This window comes from Microtus oregoni, unplaced genomic scaffold (assembly GCF_018167655.1).
Source record: "Microtus oregoni isolate MIOR12 unplaced genomic scaffold, Mior012 000013F_ref0000133, whole genome shotgun sequence".
NCBI classification, from domain to species: Eukaryota; Metazoa; Chordata; class Mammalia; order Rodentia; family Cricetidae; genus Microtus; species Microtus oregoni.
The window spans coordinates 41,864,219-41,885,823 of NW_024543072.1; the positions used below are offsets into that span (position 1 = coordinate 41,864,219).

At 38.7% G+C, this 21,605-nt stretch overlaps 1 protein-coding gene across 5 annotated transcripts in view; it reads left to right on the plus strand.

Annotated features, from left to right (window-relative positions):
• Ralgps2 (Ral GEF with PH domain and SH3 binding motif 2) overlaps positions 1–21,605 on the plus strand; it is a 143,790-nt gene that overhangs the window by 60,008 nt on the left and 62,177 nt on the right. For 4 of the 5 annotated variants that reach the window (XM_041662281.1, XM_041662280.1, XM_041662282.1 and 1 more), the window contains 4 exons: positions 297–380; positions 4,364–4,453; positions 6,895–6,987; positions 13,094–13,220. In XM_041662281.1, coding sequence (XP_041518215.1) covers positions 297–380; positions 4,364–4,453; positions 6,895–6,987; positions 13,094–13,220 — 394 coding nt within the window. The remainder of the gene's footprint in view (positions 1–296; positions 381–4,363; positions 4,454–6,894; positions 6,988–13,093; positions 13,221–21,605) is intronic. The other variant, XM_041662283.1, reaches the window with a different exon arrangement.

The window sequence follows — 21,605 nt, forward strand, 5'->3', positions numbered from 1 at the left end:
GTTCACCAGGCTGGCCTCGAACTCAGAGATCCACCTGCTCCCCCCCCCCCCCCCAGTGCTGAGATTAAAGGCGAGTGCCATCACCACCCAGCTGCCTATAATCTTTTAGACAATAGTTTTATGCATATAATCTAATAACATTTGTTTTTAGTTTTTACAGAATAATTAATATTGTTAGACATTCTTATTGGATATTCCAGAAAAGAACACATGCAGACTTTAAGTTCCCTAATATGATGAAAACTGAGCTATTTCTTACAGTTAATTTATACTTAATTTTTATTTTAATCTTCTAGGAACTCTCAAGTTGTGGATGGAATAAAAAAGAAAAATATAGTTCTGCACCGAATGCAGTTGCTTTCACGAGAAGATTTAATCATGTGAGTTGTGCTTATGGGTGAAGAGAGGCGTGGCTGTGCCTGATAGCCGTACCCTGTGGGAGCCAGAGAGTAACATCTAGTGTCTCCTCATACTGAACGTCATCACCGTCACCCCATTTTTAAGACAACCTCTCACTAAACTTGAAGCATATGGATTGACTGTACTGGCTGACCAACAAACCCCTAGATCCTCCTGTTTCTGAGACCCTGCCACCCCTACTCCAGCTTTGCCTACTAAGCTTTTTACATGAATGCTTGAGGTGCAGACTCAGGTCTTCTTGTTTGTGTGGCAAAGCACTTTACCCACTGAGTCGTCATCTTGGCCCTTCATTTGTTTGTTTGTTTGTTTGTTTGAGGCAGGGTTTTGTGTTGTTTAGTCTAATTCTACTTGCTGTATAGCTGAAGATGACTTTGAATTCCTCATCCTCCTGCCTCTGCCTCTTGAGTGCTAGGATTGTAGACATGTGCCACCACGCCTAGGTTCGTTTTTTATTTTTAATATTTGTTTGTTTGTTTGTTTATTTTGTCGAGACAGAGTTTCTCTGTGTAGTCCTGGCTGTCCTAGAACTCACTCTGTAGACTATACTGGCCTTGAATTCAGAAATCCTCCTGCCTCTGCCTCCTGGGTGCTGGGATCAAGGGTGTACACCAACTACACCCAGCTCTCAGTTTTCATTTTTCTAACTTCATAATTTTCATAGATTTGTCAGAAATAATTGTATTTATATAAGCAAATTATATGGTTTGCTTTTTAGCTTTGAAAATGTGCCATGGCATATTGTACAAGTTCTCCTGTGGCCTTTTTCATTACATTCATGTGGTGTGGGCAGCTCCAGTTTATTTAATCACTGATCTTCAGTGCTTCCTTAGCTAAATCCATTTGTGCTCTTGATGACAGGGCATTTTCTGAATGTTTGCCTCTGCGAAGAGGTTGCTGTGAGTACTGGGTCTCTGGCTCCACGTGTGAGGATGCTCCTGACGGTGACTTCTAGCTGTCCCTACCTTCAGTTCTTGTGTTTTAACACCTAAATTTGAATCCTTACCACTAGGTCTTTCTGGTTTCTAAACTTTGGTGTTTTGTTTTTGTTTTTCAAGACAGAGATTTCTCTTTGTAGCCCTGGCTGTCCTGGAACTCACTCTGTAGACCAGACTGGCCAAGAGCCCACCCCTATTTGAGGTCATTAGAAGGTAGATTCTCATTTCATCATTTTTATTCACAGTTTGGAATTCCTGGTATGATGCTTTGATTGAGGATGACACTCCAAGGTCCATATGTTTGAATGCTTGGTCTCCTGTTAACAGATCTGTTTGGGAAGAATTATAAAATGTGGCCTTGTGATAGGGAGTGTGTCACTGGGGGTAGGTTTTGAGATTTCAAAAATACACACCAGGCCCACTGTGTGTTTCTGCCTGCTGCCTGAAGATCAGGATGTAAAGCTCTCAGCTGCTGCTTAGCACCATGCCTGCCTGCTTCCTGCCTTGATAATGGACTAACCCTCTAAAACTGTAAGCAAGCCCCAATGCTTCAAAGTCTTGGTCACGGTGTTCTCTTCTCAGCAGTAAAACAGTGATTAAGAAACTTGGGGCTGGTGGGTTTACCTAGATACCCATCTTAAAGGAAGCACAAAAGATCCTGAGGTCATCATCATCATTTAGTAGTTGTAAAGATAATGACTTGGTGTTCCATCATCTTCAGAGAGTAACCAAGTAGTTTTCTGTTTCTGTCTTGTCCCCTTCTCCCCCTTGGTTGTCACACCATCCCATTTTTAGCTAGTAGGTGATGTTACAGCTATCTCATTGAAATCTCAGGAATTCACTGATACTTTAGGTTCTCGGGACTGCTTTTTCCTTTGTCTCTTTTGTAATATATCTGCATGTCCTTTCTCCTGGACTCTTAGGTCTAGTGTTCTAGAAACACAGACCTGTAGTCTAATCCCTTGCTTTATCCTGTGTGTCAAACCACAGTCTTAAAAACAGTAATAGCTGAATATTCCTAGTCTGAAAGTCCAAGCCTGAAGTGCTCAAAATCGCAGCGCTGTGACACCATGAGCTGACTTGTCCCTGACTTCATGTGACAGGTCACAGGAAGCTGTAGGTGCATTTCACACCTGTTGATAAAATTGCCTTTTAGCTCTGTGTATAAGGTACATATGAAACCTAAGCAAATTTAGTGTTTAGACTTGGGTCTCATTTCCAGGACATGTTGTGTTTACACAAATACTCCAAAAACCTAAACAGTTATTTTGAGTAAGGTATATTCAGCCTGTACTTACAGGCAGCCACCACCGTGACTGGAAACAGTAGGTTTGCAGGCGTTCTCTCTGTCCCCATTGTCTCTGTGCTGTCTGTGTTGGCCTTGTGGGGCGCTCTCTGTATTTTAGTTCTGTGAATAAGTATGTAGAGCTTACACTGATGTTGATGCCTATTGTCATTTTTATTGTCCAAAACTTGCTCTCAGGTAGCTCATTGGACAGTACTGCCTCAGTTCAGGCATGAAAGCAAACTTGCTTGTGTTCTTTATAGGTAAAAACTGGCTTTATTGGATAAAAGATCCTTGATTCCATTTTCTTTGATTATTTTTTTTCCTATTTAGAGTGTTCGTGGCTATTGGAAAGTTGGATGATAATCTTTTTCTTTAAAAATAGTTTTCTCTTTTTGTTTAGATAACCATAGGTGTTTTTTTAAGTCTAATTGTGTCAAACTATTTCTTAGCCCTGGTTATTCTGTCAGTATCTTCAAAAATGATCAGCTTTAATCAGCTAATTTTAGTCTTTTTAGCATGGTCTCTGTGAGCTTGGACGTCTCAGGACTTAGCTCAGGATCTCCCAGGAGAATTTCCCAGCAATCAAGGCAGACACTGTGTGGTCTATTCAGACTTCACTCTGGAAGTCGGAACCAACTTATCTAATCATCTTTTCTTGAAAGCTGCCTAGTTCATCAAGGGGTGTGATGGACATCACAACTTTTGATGAAAATGACAATTTGGATTTTAAAAATCATATTTGTCTTAAACTGTGTCTAATATGAAATTTAATTAAGTCATTGATGATGGAGCTTAGATTTGAATTAATTACTTATATTTGTTCTTATTTTTAATATCAGTGTTACAAGTTCTATTTAAATGTTTAAATAGATATAATAACTCTAAAATATGTCATTTTATGTTAACATAAATTCACAAAATGCATGAAATTACACGCACACATGTTTACAACTTTTTACAGGTGGAAATTCCAAGAAAAAATGTAAGCTATTTCTCCTTTTTTCAAGTGAAGAAATAACAGGCTGTGAAATCATGACCCTTTCACTGGACTTCCGCCCAGATTAAATCTGCACCAGCTCCAAATACTTAGGTTCTGTTTTTGCAGTACATGAATTGAAATGAGTATTTGTATAATTTTGTGTGTGTGTATTCGTGTTTGAGTGCATGCATGCTGTCATGTATACCTAAAGGTCAGAGGACAATCCAGAGTTGATTCTCCATTTCCACCATGAGTTCTGGGGATCAAACTCAGGATACCATCCTTACAGTGGAAGCTTTTTTTACCTGCTGAACCATCTTGCCAGCATCTGATAATTTTTTTTTAATTAGTGCTTCATTGAAATAGAAGGTACCACAAAACTTTTTTTTGTTTGTTTGTTTTTTGAGACAGGGTTTCTCTGTAGCTTTGGTGCCTGTCCTGGAACTAGCTCTGTAGACCAGGCTGGTCTCGAACTCCCAGAGATCCGCCTGCCTCTGCCTCCCGAGTGCTGGGATTAAAGGCGTGCGCCACTACCGCCCGGCTCCACAAAGCTTTTTAAATGAGGTCTTTATTAGATATTTCATGGTGTTTCCTTTTAGTCATAAGAAAACCATAGTCAAGAGCAGTAAAAAGTGTGTTTTAAAAGTAATTATAGGAAATACACCAAGTAGCATTTAATGTTAATTTTAATCTTCATAAATCTTGCCCTTTGGTTATTTTTTAGTTGTTTTTTTTTTTCAGGTAAGCTTTTGGGTTGTTAGAGAAATTCTCCACGCTCAGACATTGAAAATAAGAGCAGAAGTTCTGAGCCACTATATTAAAACTGCTAAGGTAAGCATGGTGTGTCTTTAGCTCACCCATTTGGAAGTTTTAAGTGACTGTTGATTGATTCTAGAAAATAAGGGGATTGAGTACACTGAATACCTCTTTTCTCTGCCTTTTCCTTTATTCATGGCCACTCTCATTGTTATAGATGGGTTAGTGTACGGTAAATGGCAGTACTTGTGACATAGAAGACTATGTTGAAGGTGATGAAGAAAGCCATGTAGGATCAAGTTGGAGAATATATAGTAATTTTCTATTAGTTTTTTTTGTTTTGTTTGTTTGTTTTTATTTATTTTCAATCATGAAATAAACTGCCCACCTATGCAGAAAATAAGACTTTGCCGGTGGAAGAGATGGCTTGTTCTTCTTCCAGAGGACCCAGGTGCACTTGTAGCACCTGTTGGTGACCTGATGCCTGCTTCTGACTTCCATGGGCACCAGGCACTTGAGTGGTACACAGTCACACAATAAAATGAAAACACATAAATCCTAAGAAAAGACTTTATTTTTAAAACAATTTTGCAGCAGACCATGCTGACCTTGAACTCAGGTCCCCTACCTCTGACTCCTAAGTACTAAGATTACAGGTATGAGCTGCCATGCCCTCCTGGACTTTAGTTTAAATGAATAGTAGATATGATGTTACCAAGTGCTCTGAAGAGTTACCGAGAGGCAGAGATAATAATACAGCTGGAAAAGCAGCATGGATTTCAAGGGTAGTTGGAATTCTGGAGAGAGCAGCAGGTTTTCCACAGAAAGATACTGAGATGAACCTGTAACAACTCCAAATTTATGTTAACTTTGCTAAATGCCACGGTACATCCATGTTCATTCTTCATGATTCTTAGAACAAACAGGTCTTATCTCACCTGTGGATTGAAAGATGGTGGAATAAAATAGGGGTGTTCTGCTTGTTATTTAAATTGGAATTCCTCCTGTATTTCCTGAACACATGGAAACAATCCTATTCTAACATTCTGTGGCACTAGGTGGCAGGATTAGCCTTCCACATATGTGAGGTTTTACAGAAATATTACAGGAATTTTTAAAAAACATTCTGTGTGAAAAGTCAGGTAAGTACTAGTTTTTAACTAAAAAAGTTACAACTTTTCTCATAGATTCTGAATTTCTATTTTTTCTGATATCTTTGGTAGATGTTTTTTTTAAATTTGTATTTTTTATCCATACAGTTTACCATTTTTCTTACCAAATAATTTAATTTCTGTCCACACTCCAACTTATATTTGACAGCTTTTGATTTTATTACAAGCCCCAATTCCCCATTGTTTCTCTTACTACTGTTAAGTCACAGTTCTGACGCTCTGCCTTTTGTATTTAGCTTATTGGTCTTTCCCTTTAATACCTGTTTCAGTCAGTATTCTTTAGAGAAACATAACCACCAGCATTCTGTATAAACATGTAGAAAGATTCAAATACAAAATGTATGACAAGATGCAGGACATTGACTCACATTAGTGATGAAGCTTGCAGTCTGAAAATATTAGGACATGCCCACAAGCCACAGCAGATTCAGGCAAGAGTGGAGGCGGAAGTTCAAAATGCAATTTTCTTTCCTTTTAGGTCTTCTGCATGTTTTAGCATATATCAAATTTAAGGTAGTATTTAGTCCCAAATAAACGTTTAATGTACACTTATTTAATGACTAGATTATATAATCTCCTGTGAAGGTTTATATCCTGTTTCATGTTTGCTGTTTTTTTTTTATTTGCTTCCTTTGGATTGTCCATTAAATGTCTACCATAGGGCTTATCTAGTTGCTTGGGACAACTGTAAAATGACTTATTTTTAGATCCCACTTTTAGGGTAGAAGTATGACAAAATTCTGAGAAATTAGCAGCAAATGCAAAGTGGGTTTCTTGGGAAATTAATGGACCTTACTGTTTGGTGTGTGCATACTGTATGAGTAGAATCCCAGAATGGATTAGAAACAAAGGATTTAGGCTCTTGGACAAGAGAAGGTAGGATATGGAAGGGAGCACTGAAGACAGTGAGTTTGAACTCTGGCTCTGGGATAGCAGGAACACTGGGCAGGAAACCAACCTACGGAGACCCTTTTTTGACTTTACCACAAAGCAGACAATCAGTAAGACTGCACTGCAAAGGATGCAGCTGCTGTCATAGCCTGGGCATGGCCCTTGTGGACACGCCAGTTAACTTGACAACAGCCCGTAACTTCAGCTTTGAAAGTATATTGCCCATTTAGAGCTGGATTTATTCCCAGAGCGTGGGTTGAAAATGCCAAGGTAGAACATGGACAATATATTGTGGGCCAAAAATAATTTTCTGGGTTCCCTAGTAGACAGTTTTCAACAATGACATTAGTAAATACTGGTATTCTACCAACTGCCTAAATTGAGTTAATCTGTATTTTCCTACATTTATTTTCTTTAAAAAAAATACTTCTCCCCTTTTTATTAAATCTTCAGAAACTGTATGAGCTTAATAACCTTCATGCACTTATGGCTGTGGTTTCCGGCTTACAGAGTGCACCGATTTTCAGGTTGACTAAGACATGGGCGGTGAGTAACCCTCTGCAGTTTAATGAAGCATTAGACTTCTGTGCAAAGTAAAGATTTTATTAGTTTCTTTTGTCAGTCTTAGTAGGATGAATATTATGGTAATAAAGTCTTAAATGTCTTGCACTTTGTTGTTCGAAACCTACATTTAAGACTCCATAAGCATTGCACTGAGCTTATAAGGGAATTTGTGGGTAGACTGAGGCCGATGCTTGGGTTTTGCACTTGAGCAAATTGTTTTGAATACCTCTTAAGGGTATCTGATGACATCCCTTGTCATACTCTCCTGATAATTTGCATTTAGCAGTGTACATTTTACACTTTTGGTAAGTTTGAAGAGCTGAATCACAACCTTTAAAATTTTTCATTAATACCAGCTTCTATTATTTTTAGTCATAAACCTTAAGAGCTGTAGAAAAATCTCGTGGGAAACATGGAATTATATGATACTGCTCATGTTCTGTTATAACAGTCATCATATTGGGTCCTGTTACTTTAACAAGATTAGGTTGTGATTTTTGCCATTTGCCAGTGTTTCTAGCTTTATCTTTGAGTACTCAGTCTTTCTAGGTTGTCTTACTTCCCTTTTCTTTCCACACTAAGGCCTCCCACAAGCACTGTGTCACTGAGCTACTTCCCCAGACCACTTTTATTGTTTTTACTTTTTGAGTCAATGTCTTGTCACTCAGGATGGCCTTTACCTTGGGGTCTTCCTGCCTTATCCTATCAAGTAGCTGGAGTTACAAGCCTGTCATACAAGCCTCTGTGCAGGGGTAGGCGTGTGTATGTCTGTGTCTGTCTGTGTGTCTATGTCTGTAACAAAGGATTATAAAAAATGCTAAAGTATTGTGTGTGTGCACATGCTCGTTTGCTGACGTTCATGTGTTAATGCATGTGTATTCAGAAACCGAGGACAACCTCAGTGCTGCTCCTCAGAAGCTGTCTGCCTTCTCTTTTGAGACAGAAACTTTCATTGACCTGGAGCCCACCAGTTAAGCTGTGTAGGCCGCCTGATGCTCCAGGGATTCCTTTGTCTCCACCCCACCCCCAGGACTGGGATTTGTTTTCCACAAGCACTTTACTAAAGGAGCTTTCTCCCCAGGCCTCTCACCTTGTTCATAGGAAATCAAGAAATGCTGCTCTTGCTTTTCCTGGTGTATAAGGGATAGGTTTATATGAAAGCTGTAGCGTTTCTATATTGGAAAATTATTAGTGTGGAAGAGCGTGCAATCTTTATTCTTATGTTATACCAGGTGAAGGATTTTCCTATTTTAAAAATGTATTTTAATTATGATGGTCTCACTCTTTAAAGTCTGAATTTCATGGAGGGGGCTGGAGACCATAAGTACACAGTTAGGAGTTCTGTATTTAAAATTCCAGAGAACGGCATTATACTTTGGTTTATCTTGTGATTTAGAAGTGAGATATACTTCCTTCAAATTGTTATCTTTCTTGAAAATATTTTTGTTTACCCTCTCTAGTTCTGTGAAAACAAGGGTTTTTTTTTGGTAACAGTTCTATTAATCTATAATAAACTTAATAAATTTTAAAAATTTCATTTAAGTGATTGATAAAGATCCCATCCTTACACATCTGATAATCTACTGGAGAAAGATAATCTGTAAAAAAATGAATTATATAGTAACAAACATGAGAAGAAAAGTATGATGAAAAGGAAAATAAGGCAGCATTGTTTTTTTAGCAATATGAGAAGTGGGTGTCTTATAGACACATAGAGGGTGTATTTGGATACAAATACCAGGGAATTGGTAGATTGGGTGGTGGGAGTCTATAAAGGCTTCTCTGGCTGCCTTAATTTCTTTAGAAACAAAGTCTTTAGTTGAGAATTTTGAAAGAAAGCTTTGAAACTTTGAAGAAGGACAGACATGTCATCCAGGAGATTATGTCTAAGGAGGCATGAAAGGTCCCTGGGCTTTATAAAGAATATTTGGGGTCATGAATTTTAAGTAAAAGCAACCAACAATTCCATCTTGCTAGGCTCAGGCTCAGTGTAAGTGTGGTATGCTGGCGAGAGTTGCACTTATCCAAATGAGGTTTTTTAGTCACGTTTGTCCTAGAGAGATCTAGAGCAGCACGAGAGGGAGTTGTCTTATTCAAAGTTCAGGAAACTAAGCCAGCAAATAAAGGTGAGAAATGATAAATGATGAAAAGGAAGTAAAACGTGACAGGGGCCGTAGAGCCCAGTAAAGTGTGTGCGGCACAGTTTAAGATGACAGAGCAGTGGCTGGAAATGGCGGAGGTGCAGTAACTGGAAGAGAAGTCAAAAGAGGCTGGTGAATGTTACCATGTAGAGTGTAAGCAATGAGACTCATGGTACAGGAAGCGGTGGTTTGTAGGGCCTTTTTTCCAGCTTCTAAAATCTTAAAGACAAAAGAGGAGGTTACTTGTAGGCTGTGAATGACAGTTACATAAAGTGTGACTTCTGACATAGTAACACTGTTACTCGGTGTTCTTTTGTCTAACATAGTAGCCATGGGTTGCTATTAACCTTAACTAACTCCAAGTCCTCAGCCATACTAACTAACCACATGGCAAGTGCTCAGGAATGTTGACTAGCAGGCATTGTTTGAACAACACAAACATCCACATCATCACACAAAGTCTACTGGACAGTGTGAATCAGTGCTAGAATGTCAGACATGCTGAAGAATTGGGGGAAGAAAATGGAATGATAAGCTTGGAGAGATTGTGAAGCTCAAAGAACAAGAATTATATCTAAGCCCAGGCTTAAATCAGAAGGTTTATAAGAAAGGAAAGATGTTTGCTGTGAAGGACCCTGAGTCGCACGAGGTATTAGATGGGAAGGTTGGGTAGAGTAGGCTGTTGCATCTGAACCTAGAGGGATAATGTAAGATCATAGATGTTTTAGTGATTAAAATCTTGAGGGTTTTGTTTGTCTGGCGTTCTTAATTGATAAAAGGAAAATGACACAAGCTTATAATATCCTATAATATAGGTAAAATATTAGGAACATTCTCCCAATCTTAAAGAAAAAGATGCCATTTTCACTGTTACTGTTTGATGCGGGATACTTAACTGCCATAATAAAATAAGAAAAGGATAATTTTTTCTTTAAGAAATGAGGAAGAGGATAATTATTTAGGTTAGTTTGCTTGTCTATAAAGGAAACTTTAAATTATTTTAAAAGAAAGAAGTTATTAAAAAACAATGAAAACTCCCCTAAAAATTAAACTGAATTGCCATGCAATCTGTTCCTCTTCTGGACATATGCCCAAAAGAATTGAAAGCTGAGATATAAACATACTTTTGCATAAATGTTCACAGCAGCCAGAAAGTAGAAACAGCCAGGCGTTAGTGCAGAGATGAATGGCAGATACGTGTGATGTAATATAGACATAGAGTGCATTATTATTCAGCCTACAGAGGACACTCTACAACATGTTGTACCTCGGATGAGCCTTACAGATGCACTGTGTGGCGTCAACAGGCTTAAAAGGAGAAACAGGATCTGTTTATTTGAGCTGCCTAGAGTGGTCAGATTCATAGAGATGGTGGAATAGTGGTGGCCAGAAACTGGAGAGACGAGAGTGAGGAGTTACTGGATAGTGGGATAGAGTTGTTACACAGAATGGTTACCTTTTCCTGTTGCAGTGACAGCGCCTGATTTTGAAACAGCATAAGAGAGAATTTGACTCAATCCACAGATGGGGAGTATCTGTCATACAGAGCAGTTCCCCAGCTGCAGAAGTATGCAGCTAGAACTCCTATACAGCCTGCGTCAGTACCAGAAGCAAGTATAACCTTCACGGCTTAGTCCCACAACTCACTTCGTCTGGCCAAGACCTATGTCTCAAAGGTTCCACGACCTCCCCAAGTAGTACCACTTGCTGGTGACCAAGTGTTCAAACAAATTAGCCCATGAAGGGGACATTTCAGACTTTAACCTAAAGCATGTTTTAGATTTTTCAATGTCTCCTAAAGAAGCATGTAGTCTAGGTCTTTTAGGAAGTAGCGGGGCCTTGTAGTGGCTGGAGTTACGTCACTGTGTAGTCTCAGGTACACACATCTCTATGCTACCATGCTGAGGGAGTGGACAAGAAAAGGAATTCTGCTCACCAGTGGTGGGGATGAGAATGGTGCAGCCATAATAGAAACTAGAACAGAAATTTAAATTTTCAGAAAATTTAAAATAGAGTTACAAGATGACACAGCAGTTTATCTAAGTCTATTTCCAGAGGAACTGACATGCAAAGGTTAAAGATCTGTCTGCTTTTTCTGCGTTAGAAATTGTTCACCATCCCCAAGGTATAGGCTGCATTTGCATCAACATAGATGAACTTGAAGACTCTAAGCCAGAGACAGAAATATTGACTCTGATGTGTAGCATTCAAAGTTGAATTTGTAGAAGTAGAGAATAGAGTGAGCATTTTTCAAAGTAAGGGTAAATGGAAGAGGTTTGTAGTTCAGTGGGTAGACACAAAGTCAATTTTTACAGAAAATTTGAGATATAAGGTGCAAGCATAGTAACTATAGGTAATAATTTTATGTACTTAGAACTTGCTAAGAAAATCCATCCAAAATGCTCTATTAGCTTTGGACCGTATAATACATATTATGTGTGTGTGTGTGTGTGTGTGTGTATACATATAGATACCTTAAATACATAACATTTTAGCATTTATGCACCAGTACTACTGGGGTAAAGATCAGCTATAAAATTTATAAGAAAATTCTAGGTTTAAAAAGGCAGAATATATCTTAGAAAGTGGGGTTTGAAGACATTAGCTTTTGCCTGTTGTGTAATTTGGCAACATAACAGCAGATAAATGTGTATATGTGTGACTATATCAAACTGAATAAAACCCAGAAATAGATCTCTGCTTTGGATCCCTGACATAGGACAAGGAAAGTATTTTAAATTGGTGTGTTAGTTAGGGTTTCTGTTATTTAATAAAACACCATGACCAGAAGTAACTTGGGGAGGAAAGGGTTGATTTCATCTTACAGCTCTCAGATCACACTCTATCACTGGGGGAAGGCAGGGCAGCCCAAAGCAGGAACCCGGGGGGGGGGGGGGGGGGGGGCAGGCACTGGTGCAGAGGCTGTGAAGGAATGCTGCTGCTCATTTACTCGGCTTGTTTTCCTAACAACTGAGGACTGCCTGCCGCATCCCACTGCATCCACTGAGAGCTAGGTCCACCCACATCAGTCATTAATCAAGAAAATGTACCACAGACCAGAAAAGACTAGTGGGTTGGGTGTCAGACTGTTCCATTATCAGAGCCAGTCTTTGAGACCCCCCCGAGAAACAGAAGCATGCATCTGTGTAAATAAGACTGAGAGCACTGGTACAGTCTTCCACTTGCTATCCCTGTGACTGACTCTCTTCTGTCATCTGTAATAGCACACACAAACTTTCTTGTTAACCTTATAGCAGAATTAGATGGCGATTGTGTAAGTGAAATGTTTGCATGTTGTACAGAGAGCCAGTATTTTAACATGTAGTAAAGTCAAGTCTTACTGTGTTGTGACAAAATTGTTACTTCAGAGGTTTTAAACCACAGTCTTTGGAATGCTAACAGAGCAAAACAAACCTCCAGGAGCTTTAAGTTAGTATTGTGAGTACTAAATCGCTGTCTTTCACCATCCCTGGTCATTTGTAGTAATCTCCAGCGCATATGCTGCAAACTGTCTCTGGATCTGTCAAGAAAAGTTGTTAATCACTTACAGTTGAGTGTTTCTTGGTGATTATGAAGGAATGGTTTTTAAGGAAGCAGTGAGTAAAAATCTTTGGGCATTTGAAATGAATGTATTCACATAGTTATTTTAAGTTAGAAAAAACAATAAAAAATTACTTAATTACATATAATAGTAAAATAATATATTATAGCTTACCTCTTAGTAGGAATAGGTTCATTTATGTGCATATAAAGGTGATTTTATAAATACTCTGTCATTAATGCATGTGCCTGATTTTGTTTTATTTATATCCTACCAAAATAAAATTAAGGAAAGTATAACTTTAAAATTAAAATCCAGATTTGTGCTAAATACAGCTTCTGTTCAGTTCTTTGCAAAAATAAAATGGAACTTGTAAATAACTTAGGCTTTTCTGTTTGTTTTTTAGTTATTAAGTCGAAAAGACAAAACTACCTTTGAAAAATTAGAATATGTAATGAGTAAAGAAGATAACTACAAAAGACTCAGAGACTATATAAGTAGCTTAAAGATGACACCTTGCATTCCTTATCTAGGTGAGTTACATCACTGTGTGTTCGTTGTCCCTGGGGGTTGCACTTTCTGAATCATTTTTATGAAATGCAGAGTATTTTTTTAAGAGCATATGTAAGATTTCTAAGCTGAAAAAAAATCAGGTGAAGGAATGTTTACCTTATTACCTGAAATGCTTTTCATGTTTAATTAACCCTCTGTTCTCAGGTTTTCCATAGATTATAACGTTAACTTAGAAATGGGCCATGGTAAATGATATGTTTTAGCTATTTAGTAATGCTTTTTTGTTTGTTTGTTTTTGAGACAGGATTTTTCTGTAGCTTTGGAGCCTGTCCTAGAACTAGCTCTTGTAGACCAGGCTGGCCTCGAACTCAGAGATCTATATGCCTCTCTCTGTCTCATGAGTGCTGGGATTAAAGGCATGTGCCACCACCACCCAACAGTAATGCTTTTAATGACTGGGGAAAAAAACAAACTTGTAGTGATTTTTAATATTCTAATTGAAGACAGTGGCCCAAGCTCTTATGTAATGGACAGTTGGTTTGAATTCTAGAGTGGTTTCATTTAATTATCAGTATTACTGTTTGCCTATAATTTAATTGGTTAAGTGTGGAAGTTAAGGTTAGGGCATGACAGTTTTGTATTTTATTATTTGGTTAAATACTTACATCTTTATATAAAATATCTTACAGTATTAATTAGTTCCAAAAGCTATTTTAATAACTTTATAGATTTTTTTCAACATAATATGAATAATGCTTTGTTGACTGTCGAGTTTTTAAAGGCCCTGAATAAGCCATCCTTTTAAATTCATGTGTAAATTAAATATACAGGAAGTGCTGTAGGTGATACGTATCTGAGATCATCAAAACAAGTTGGTTTGACTCTGTAGAAATTCATTGTGGATAAGCTTTTTTTTTTTTTTTTTTGGTTTTTTGAGACAGGGTTTCTCTGTGGTTTTGGAGCCTGTCCTGGAACTAGCTCTTGTAGACCAGGCTGGTCTCGAACTCACAGAGATCCGCCTGCCTCTGCCTCCCGAGTGCTAGGATTAAAGGCGTGCACCACCACCGCCCGCTGTGGATAAGCATTTGTTTCTCATCTTACTGCCTATCTGCTCTCAACCGTTTAAGTGGCTGCCTTAGTAGAGTTAAAGAGAACAATTTCTAAGACTAATTACACGTGTGCTATTTGTTTCAGATATTTTAGTGTAACCTTTTAAGCTATTGTATTATTAGTGACTAAAAGACAAACCCAGAGGCTGATACGTACACCTCCTCTGTTGTAGAGTGCATCAGTCTTAGTTCACAGAGAAAACTTAACTAATAGCATCATCGGGCGTCTTAGGACTCCTGGGGTGAGATATATTCACACCCTGTTGAAGGCATAGTATCCTAAAGTGTAGTGTAGGTAATGGCCACTCCAGTGGTCCGTCTGTCTTTCTTTTCTTTTCCTTCCTTCCTTCCTTCCTTCCTTCCTTTTTTTTCTTTTTTAGATTGTAGCTTAGCTGTGCTCATATTTAGAAATGTAATTTGGGGAACTGTTGTCCTTGTGTTCTGTAAAAACAAAAATAAGCCTTTTGTTGTATAGGCTCATTGACCAAGAATTGGTGATCCTTGGTTCTAAAAGGGCTTTTCAGTGCTTAGCTTTCAATCAGTTTATTTCAGTCTTCTATGCTTAGATTCTAATCTATTTTCTTTTGAGTCAAGTGATGTCCTTACTCCACCTTCTTCAAAATTGAGAACCAAGCATGTACAGATGGAAATCTATCTTTCAGTACTCTAAGAGCTCAGTTATAAAATATCCACAGTCTAATGGCTTTATCTAGTGCGTTCCAATCATACCTGCTAAACTCTCTAATTCAAAATTTCCTGATTCTATGACTGCCTTCTCACTGAATTGCTTTTCTATATTAAATGCCATAATTTGTTATCTTCTTGAGAAAATTAATTTTTTAATTAAGAATGAGAAAATGAGAAATGAATTCTAATGCTATGATTTCTAGTTCAGGGATCTTTGTGTTACATTGTTTCATAGAGGAAACTTGGTGCAGAAGTTTAAGCTGTGTGTGTGCATATGCACATAGCCGTATACATTTGTGTGTGCACAAAGCCATATGCACTTGCGTGTACACAGAGCCATATGCACTTGTGTGTGCACAGAGCCATATGCATTTGTGTGTGCACAGAGCCATATGCACTTGTGTGTGCACAGAGCCATATGCACTTGTGTGTGCACAGAGCCATATGCACTTGTGTGTGCACAGAGCCATATGCACTTGTGTGTGCACAGAGCCATATGCACTTGTGTGTGCACAGAGCCATATGCACTTGTGTGTGCACAGAGCCATATGCACTTGTGTGTGCACAGAGCCATATGCACTTGTGTGTGCACAGAGCCATATGCACTTGTGTGTGCACAGAGCCATATGCACTTGTGTGTGCACAGAGCCATATGCACTTGTGTGTGCACAGAGCCATATGCATTTGTGTGTGCACAGAGCCATATGCATTTGTGTGTGCACAGAGCCATATGCATTTGTGTGTGCACAGAGCCATATGCATTTGTGTGTGCACAGAGCCATATGCATTTGTGTGTGCACAGAGCCATATGCATTTGTGTGTGCACAGAGCCATATGCATTTGTGTGTGCACAGAGCCATATGCACTTGTGTGTGCACAGAGCCATATGCATTTGTGTGTGCACAGAGCCATATGCACTTGTGTGTGCACAGAGCCATATGTATTTGTGTGTGCACAGAGCCTAAAGTGTAGTGTAGGTAATGGCCACTCCAGTGGTCCGTCTGTCTTGTGTGTGCACAGAGCCATATGCATTTGTGTGTGCACAGAGCCATATGCATTTGTGTGTGCACAGAGCCATATGCATTTGTGTGTGCACAGAGCCATATGCACTTGTGTGTGCACAGAGCCATATGTATTTGTGTGTGCACAGAGCCATATGTATTTGTGTGTGCACAGAGCCATATGTATTTGTGTGTGCACAGAGCCGTGTATGTTTATGAGCCTCTTTGTAAATACAGAGAAGAAGGGAAGTGTTGGGAAGAATTTGCAAAGGTTTTCTGTTGGAGACTGCCCCTTCTCTCCCAGCCTTGGAGCCTGAAGCAGACAAGGCAAAACTCTGGTGCAAGATGTTAACTTATAGAAAATACCAGAACCATCATCTTTACTGTACATTCTAGTTGGTCTCCAATGGCCTAGGCTCCCTTTCTTTTTATGTTCTTGTGTCTTGGAGTCTTAGTTTTCACTGTCACCATTTACTTAGGAGAAAGAGCCCTGCTGTCACTTCTGTTGCTCAGCACACTGTCATCTCCCTTCACCTACTTGGCAGGGTCCCTTGCTTGTGTCCCATACAGTGTCCCATGTGGTGTCCCATTCAGTGTCCCATGCGGTGTCTCATGCTTATATCCCATGCTTGTGTCCCATTCGGTTTCCCATGCAGTGTCTCATGCTTATGTCCCATTCTCAGACATCTTCTTTACTTTGTGATTAAGGTTCTAGTTACTCTGCTCTTTGCAATTGCTCTTGGCTCACCCTCTAAACTTCTGGGTTTTGTTTCATTGGCTGCTTTTTCTTTTAAATATGTAATCATTTAAATTTGTCTATTTACTTTTTTGCACTGTACTCTGAATATAGTGGAGTGATCTTACTCAGGTTTGACATACAGTATTTGATAACCTCAGCTCTGGACTGGGCCTGTATGTCTGTCTACTTAATTTTTTATAAACTGAAATATCAAATCAATTGACTTGAGATACTTATTGACTTCTAGTTGAACATGTGCTTACATGAGCTCTTCCCCTTCCTGCAAATCTAATCCCTATCTCATCTTCTATTTTAGTTCATCACTAATCTTATCTGTATCCCCTTATATACCTTGGAATGTTATAAAAGTAAGCACTTGAGTAGATATTTTGTTTTGTTGAGACAGGTCTCACCATGTATCTCTGACTGGCCTGGAACCCACAGAGATCTCTCTCTGCCTCTACTTGACTACTTGATATAAAGGTGTACACCATCACACCTGGCCAGAAGATAATTGTTTATTCAACTGATTGCACTGTCCCTTTCTGGCTTTCCCCATTTTTAGCAGTGTTGTTTACTTCTATTTGAACATAATAGTGTACTTGTATATAATATTCACATGATTCAGCTCTGCGGTCTGCAGTTTTCTTTCAGTGTCTCGACTGACACCAGCATTTACTTATCCTTGTGCTTGGTGCTAGATGCATAACAAGGAATAAGATGAACTTTGTTCCTCCCTTGTGGATTTAATAGGCCTTGAATACAAACCTGTGGCTTGTTGATCTCCTCCCCATCCTCTGTTTATCATGTAATGTAGGAAAACAAGATGTATGTATCTTAACAGCTAAAAGTGAAAAGGAACTTGGATATTGTGATACATGCATATAATCTCAGCAGTCGGGAAATGGAGACAGGAGAATCATGAGTTTGAAGCTAGTTTAGGTTATAGATTAAAGTCTGCCTCTAAAAAAATAAGGACTTGGGTATTGCCAAAGAATTTAAGATGATTCTGTTGAGACCATATATTTCAACAGCTACTTTTTTTTTTTTTTAAATGTGTTGGTAGTCCTCACGTGGTTCATCCTTACTCTGTTCTGGGAAGAACATCTATTCTAGAATGAGAAGATACGGACCATTTGGCACGAATACTTGGTAGACTTGACAAATTAAACTAGCCACATAATTAATTATGACTTAGTTTAGTTTCCAGCTTGAAAATTGTCCTTTTCCTGAACTGAAAGTTTTGTTTAGCAGTGACCCTTTTGAGTAAACTTAATCTGTTAAAACATGTGTGCTTTTCTTTTTAAGTTTATTTGTGTGTGTGCACGTGTGCACATGCTGCTTGAGTATATATGCATATATGTATGGAATGATGTCATATCCCTTGGGGCTAGAGTTACAGACATTTTTGGATGCCCAGCTTGTCACATAGATGCTGGCATTCAAACTTCCATCCTCAGAATTGCACAGCAAACACTCGAGCCGCCTTAACCACTGAGCCACCTCTCCAGCCTTTATACTGAGAAAATTTATTTATCCTTGAGAAAATATAATGTAACCCTCAGATGATTTATTGACTACTTAGTTAGCATTATAAACAAATGGTTCATTTTTTTTTCATTTCTGATACTTATAGAAATATGTTGAAGAAGGAAGATTTGTTGCTAATTTACATCTAATCCTGGCTACTTCATATTTTATTTTCATTTGAAATTAATTAGGTCTTGAGTTTTTAGAATTTAACTTTCCTTGATTTAAGAATCCTTTTCTGTTCGTTTGAAACTAGAACAGTTTCTAAAACCACGAACTCTTACAAGACACTGTGCATTTAATGACAAGACACTGTGCATTTAATGACAAAACACTGTGTATTTGATTACAAAACACTGTACATTTGATGACAAGACACTGTGCATTTAATGACAACACATTGTGCATATGATGACAAGACATTGTACACTTGATGACAAGACATTGCATTTGATGACATGACACTGCATTTGATGACAAGACACTGTACACTTGATGACAAGACACTGCATTTGATGACAAGACACTGTACACTTGATGACAAGACACTGCATTTGATGACAAGACACTGTGCATTTGATGACATGACACTGTGCATTTGATGACAAGACACTGTACACTTGATGACAAGACACTGTACACTTGATGACATGACACTGCATTTGATGACATGACACTGTACACTTGATGACATGACACTGCATTTGATGACATGACACTGTGCATTTGATGACATGACACTGCATTTGATGACAAGACACTGTACACTTGATGACAAGACACTGCATTTGATGACAAGACACTGCATTTGATGACAAGACACTGCATTTGATGACAAGACACTGTACACTTGATGACAAGACACTGCATTTGATGACAAGACACTGCATTTGATGACAAGACACTGTGCATTTGATGACATGACACTGCATTTGATGACAAGACACTGCATTTGATGACAAGACACTGCATTTGATGACAAGACACTGTACACTTGATGACAAGACACTGTGCATTTGATGGACAGAACTCAGCTGAAGATGTTTGAAAGCTAATGCTCACTTTTCATGTTTTCTTTCTCCCTTTTGTCTGTAGATGTTCTCAGAGAAAGGATGTTATCAGCCGAAGGATCTGTAGTGCATAGAAAAAGGGTAACCTTTCATAATTGATAGTGTTTTCAGTGCTGAAAATAATCGCCAAGGGCTGTCTGTGGCCCAGCAGACATAGTCCTGTCACGCAGTCCTGACAGCCAGTTCACTCTGCAGAACCCATGTCAAGGTGGAAAAGAGAACCACATCCTGACTTCTACAGTCATGTATGACATATGTCCACACACATACACACCATGCACACACACTAGTAATGCATTTTTAAACCTACAAACCATTAAAAATTTGCAATCAAAACCAACCATTCATTGTAAAGACTTTTCTAAAGGGGTGTTAGAGATTTATATATTAGTGCGATTCTTCCATATTGCCAAAAGTATCAGTAATTCAATGTAGATTGAATTTCAGGAAGTAGAAAATGCTTTCCTGGCACTCTAATCCATCTTCTCTTGAAGTGGTCCCTTTTTTTGGTTTACATTCAAGGCAAAAAGTGGTCAGCTTGGACAATATAGTCAAAAACTCTTAAAACAAGGATGCACTTTGTCTAGAGAGGAATAGTTTGGCCAATGTCAAGGAAAATTTTGTTGTATGTGAGTTATTGCTGTAAATCTGAAAACCATAGCTGCACTCATCTGTCCTCGTCACTGGAGAGCAGTCTTGAGGGCTGGGGTTTGGCATGTAAGTTTCACTTTGTTGCAGAGGGAAGAAGAGAACATTGCTTAAGAATAATTTAATGAAACATGGTAAATACTTCTTCATGTGTATTTTTTGAACCTCATTTCTGCTTAATTCATGTAATGGGAAATGCAGTAGCACAACCAAATCAGAGTGTGTTCTGAGAGAGGCATGCTGTGAGCAGAGAGGAAGTGAGTCGTGACCCTGGTAGGGGATGCAGAGCAGACACAGTTTTGTCAACTCTCCAGGCCTTTTGCAGACCTGAAGTAAACTGTCTTGATGTATTGGAGACATAGTGCCCTCAGTCTTAAAGAGACAGCTCTTTCCATGTTCTCCTTTAAATTTCAATTGAAATGACTTCTTTTCACGTGAAGTTTTGTTTTTTTATTTTATTTTATTTTTTTTTAAGAGAAAAGAATGCTCTTATGACCTTTTGCAGTGCGGTATTCCATTCCCCTCCAGTCTGTGCTCTCTAAAACACCACCCCTTTTATTTCTGTAATGCATTCCCTTTCAACCCAAATGTGTAAGCCCTTGTCTTTGGGTTTCTTTGGTGTTGTTTGGCTGGTTGGTTTGGTTTGGTTTGGGGGTTTTTAGCGTGTAAATAATTGAACAGATACTTGCTGATTGCGCTAATCAAAGGATGCCTTTCTGGCCCTTTCATTTGCTCTGGAAACTTCGTTTTAGTCTCTATTATGATACAGTACTGTGATCATGTGACATGTTTACAGCTCTTCAGGCATGCGCGCACACACACTCACTGTTGTTTTTTTTTTGGTGCCTCAGCTGTACTTGCTCGGCCGCTGACCACCTTACCAGCTCTGTTATTTTGACTACATATTGTATTGTAAGCAGCAGTAGGAACACACTCAGGCATTTTCTTTTGGATTCTGAGAGTGAACTCTGATGAGATGGCACCCAGCTGTGGATGTTTCCGTAGCTAATGCTGCAGTCTCCTTTTCCAATTCCTTGCATCCTCTTTGCCCTCACTCTTTGGAAATGTGTTGAAGGAAGGGCTCTTGTTGGTTCCCAGCTGCCCAGCTAGCTTAGACCCGAAATAATCACACAGAAACCATATTAATTAAAGCAGTGCATGGCCCATTAGCTCTAGCTTCTTATTGGCTTATGTATTAACTTAACCCATTTTTCTTAATCTGTGTATCGCCACATGGCTGTGGCTTACCAGGTAAAGTTCCCCGTGTCTGTCTCCCTGACTCTGCCCTTTTGGTTTGGTTTGGGGTTTTTAGCATGTAAATAATGCTCCCAGCATACAGCCTAACTTTCCCACCTAGTTCTGTTCTTCCCTGCCATAGGCTCAAAGTAGTTCTATATTCATTAACCAACAAAAGCAACATATAGACAGAAGGAGCTCCCACACCAGAAATGCATTTAAAGTTTCACTGGTGTTCTTTTATTCTATTTTGAGAGTTAGTTATTTTAAAGACTTGTGACATAAATCACTTGAGAATTAAGTTGAATTAATATCATTCATGTGCTTGTGGTTTTTAATAACAACTAGCATTTAACCATATGTTCCTGATACAATTTATGTCAGT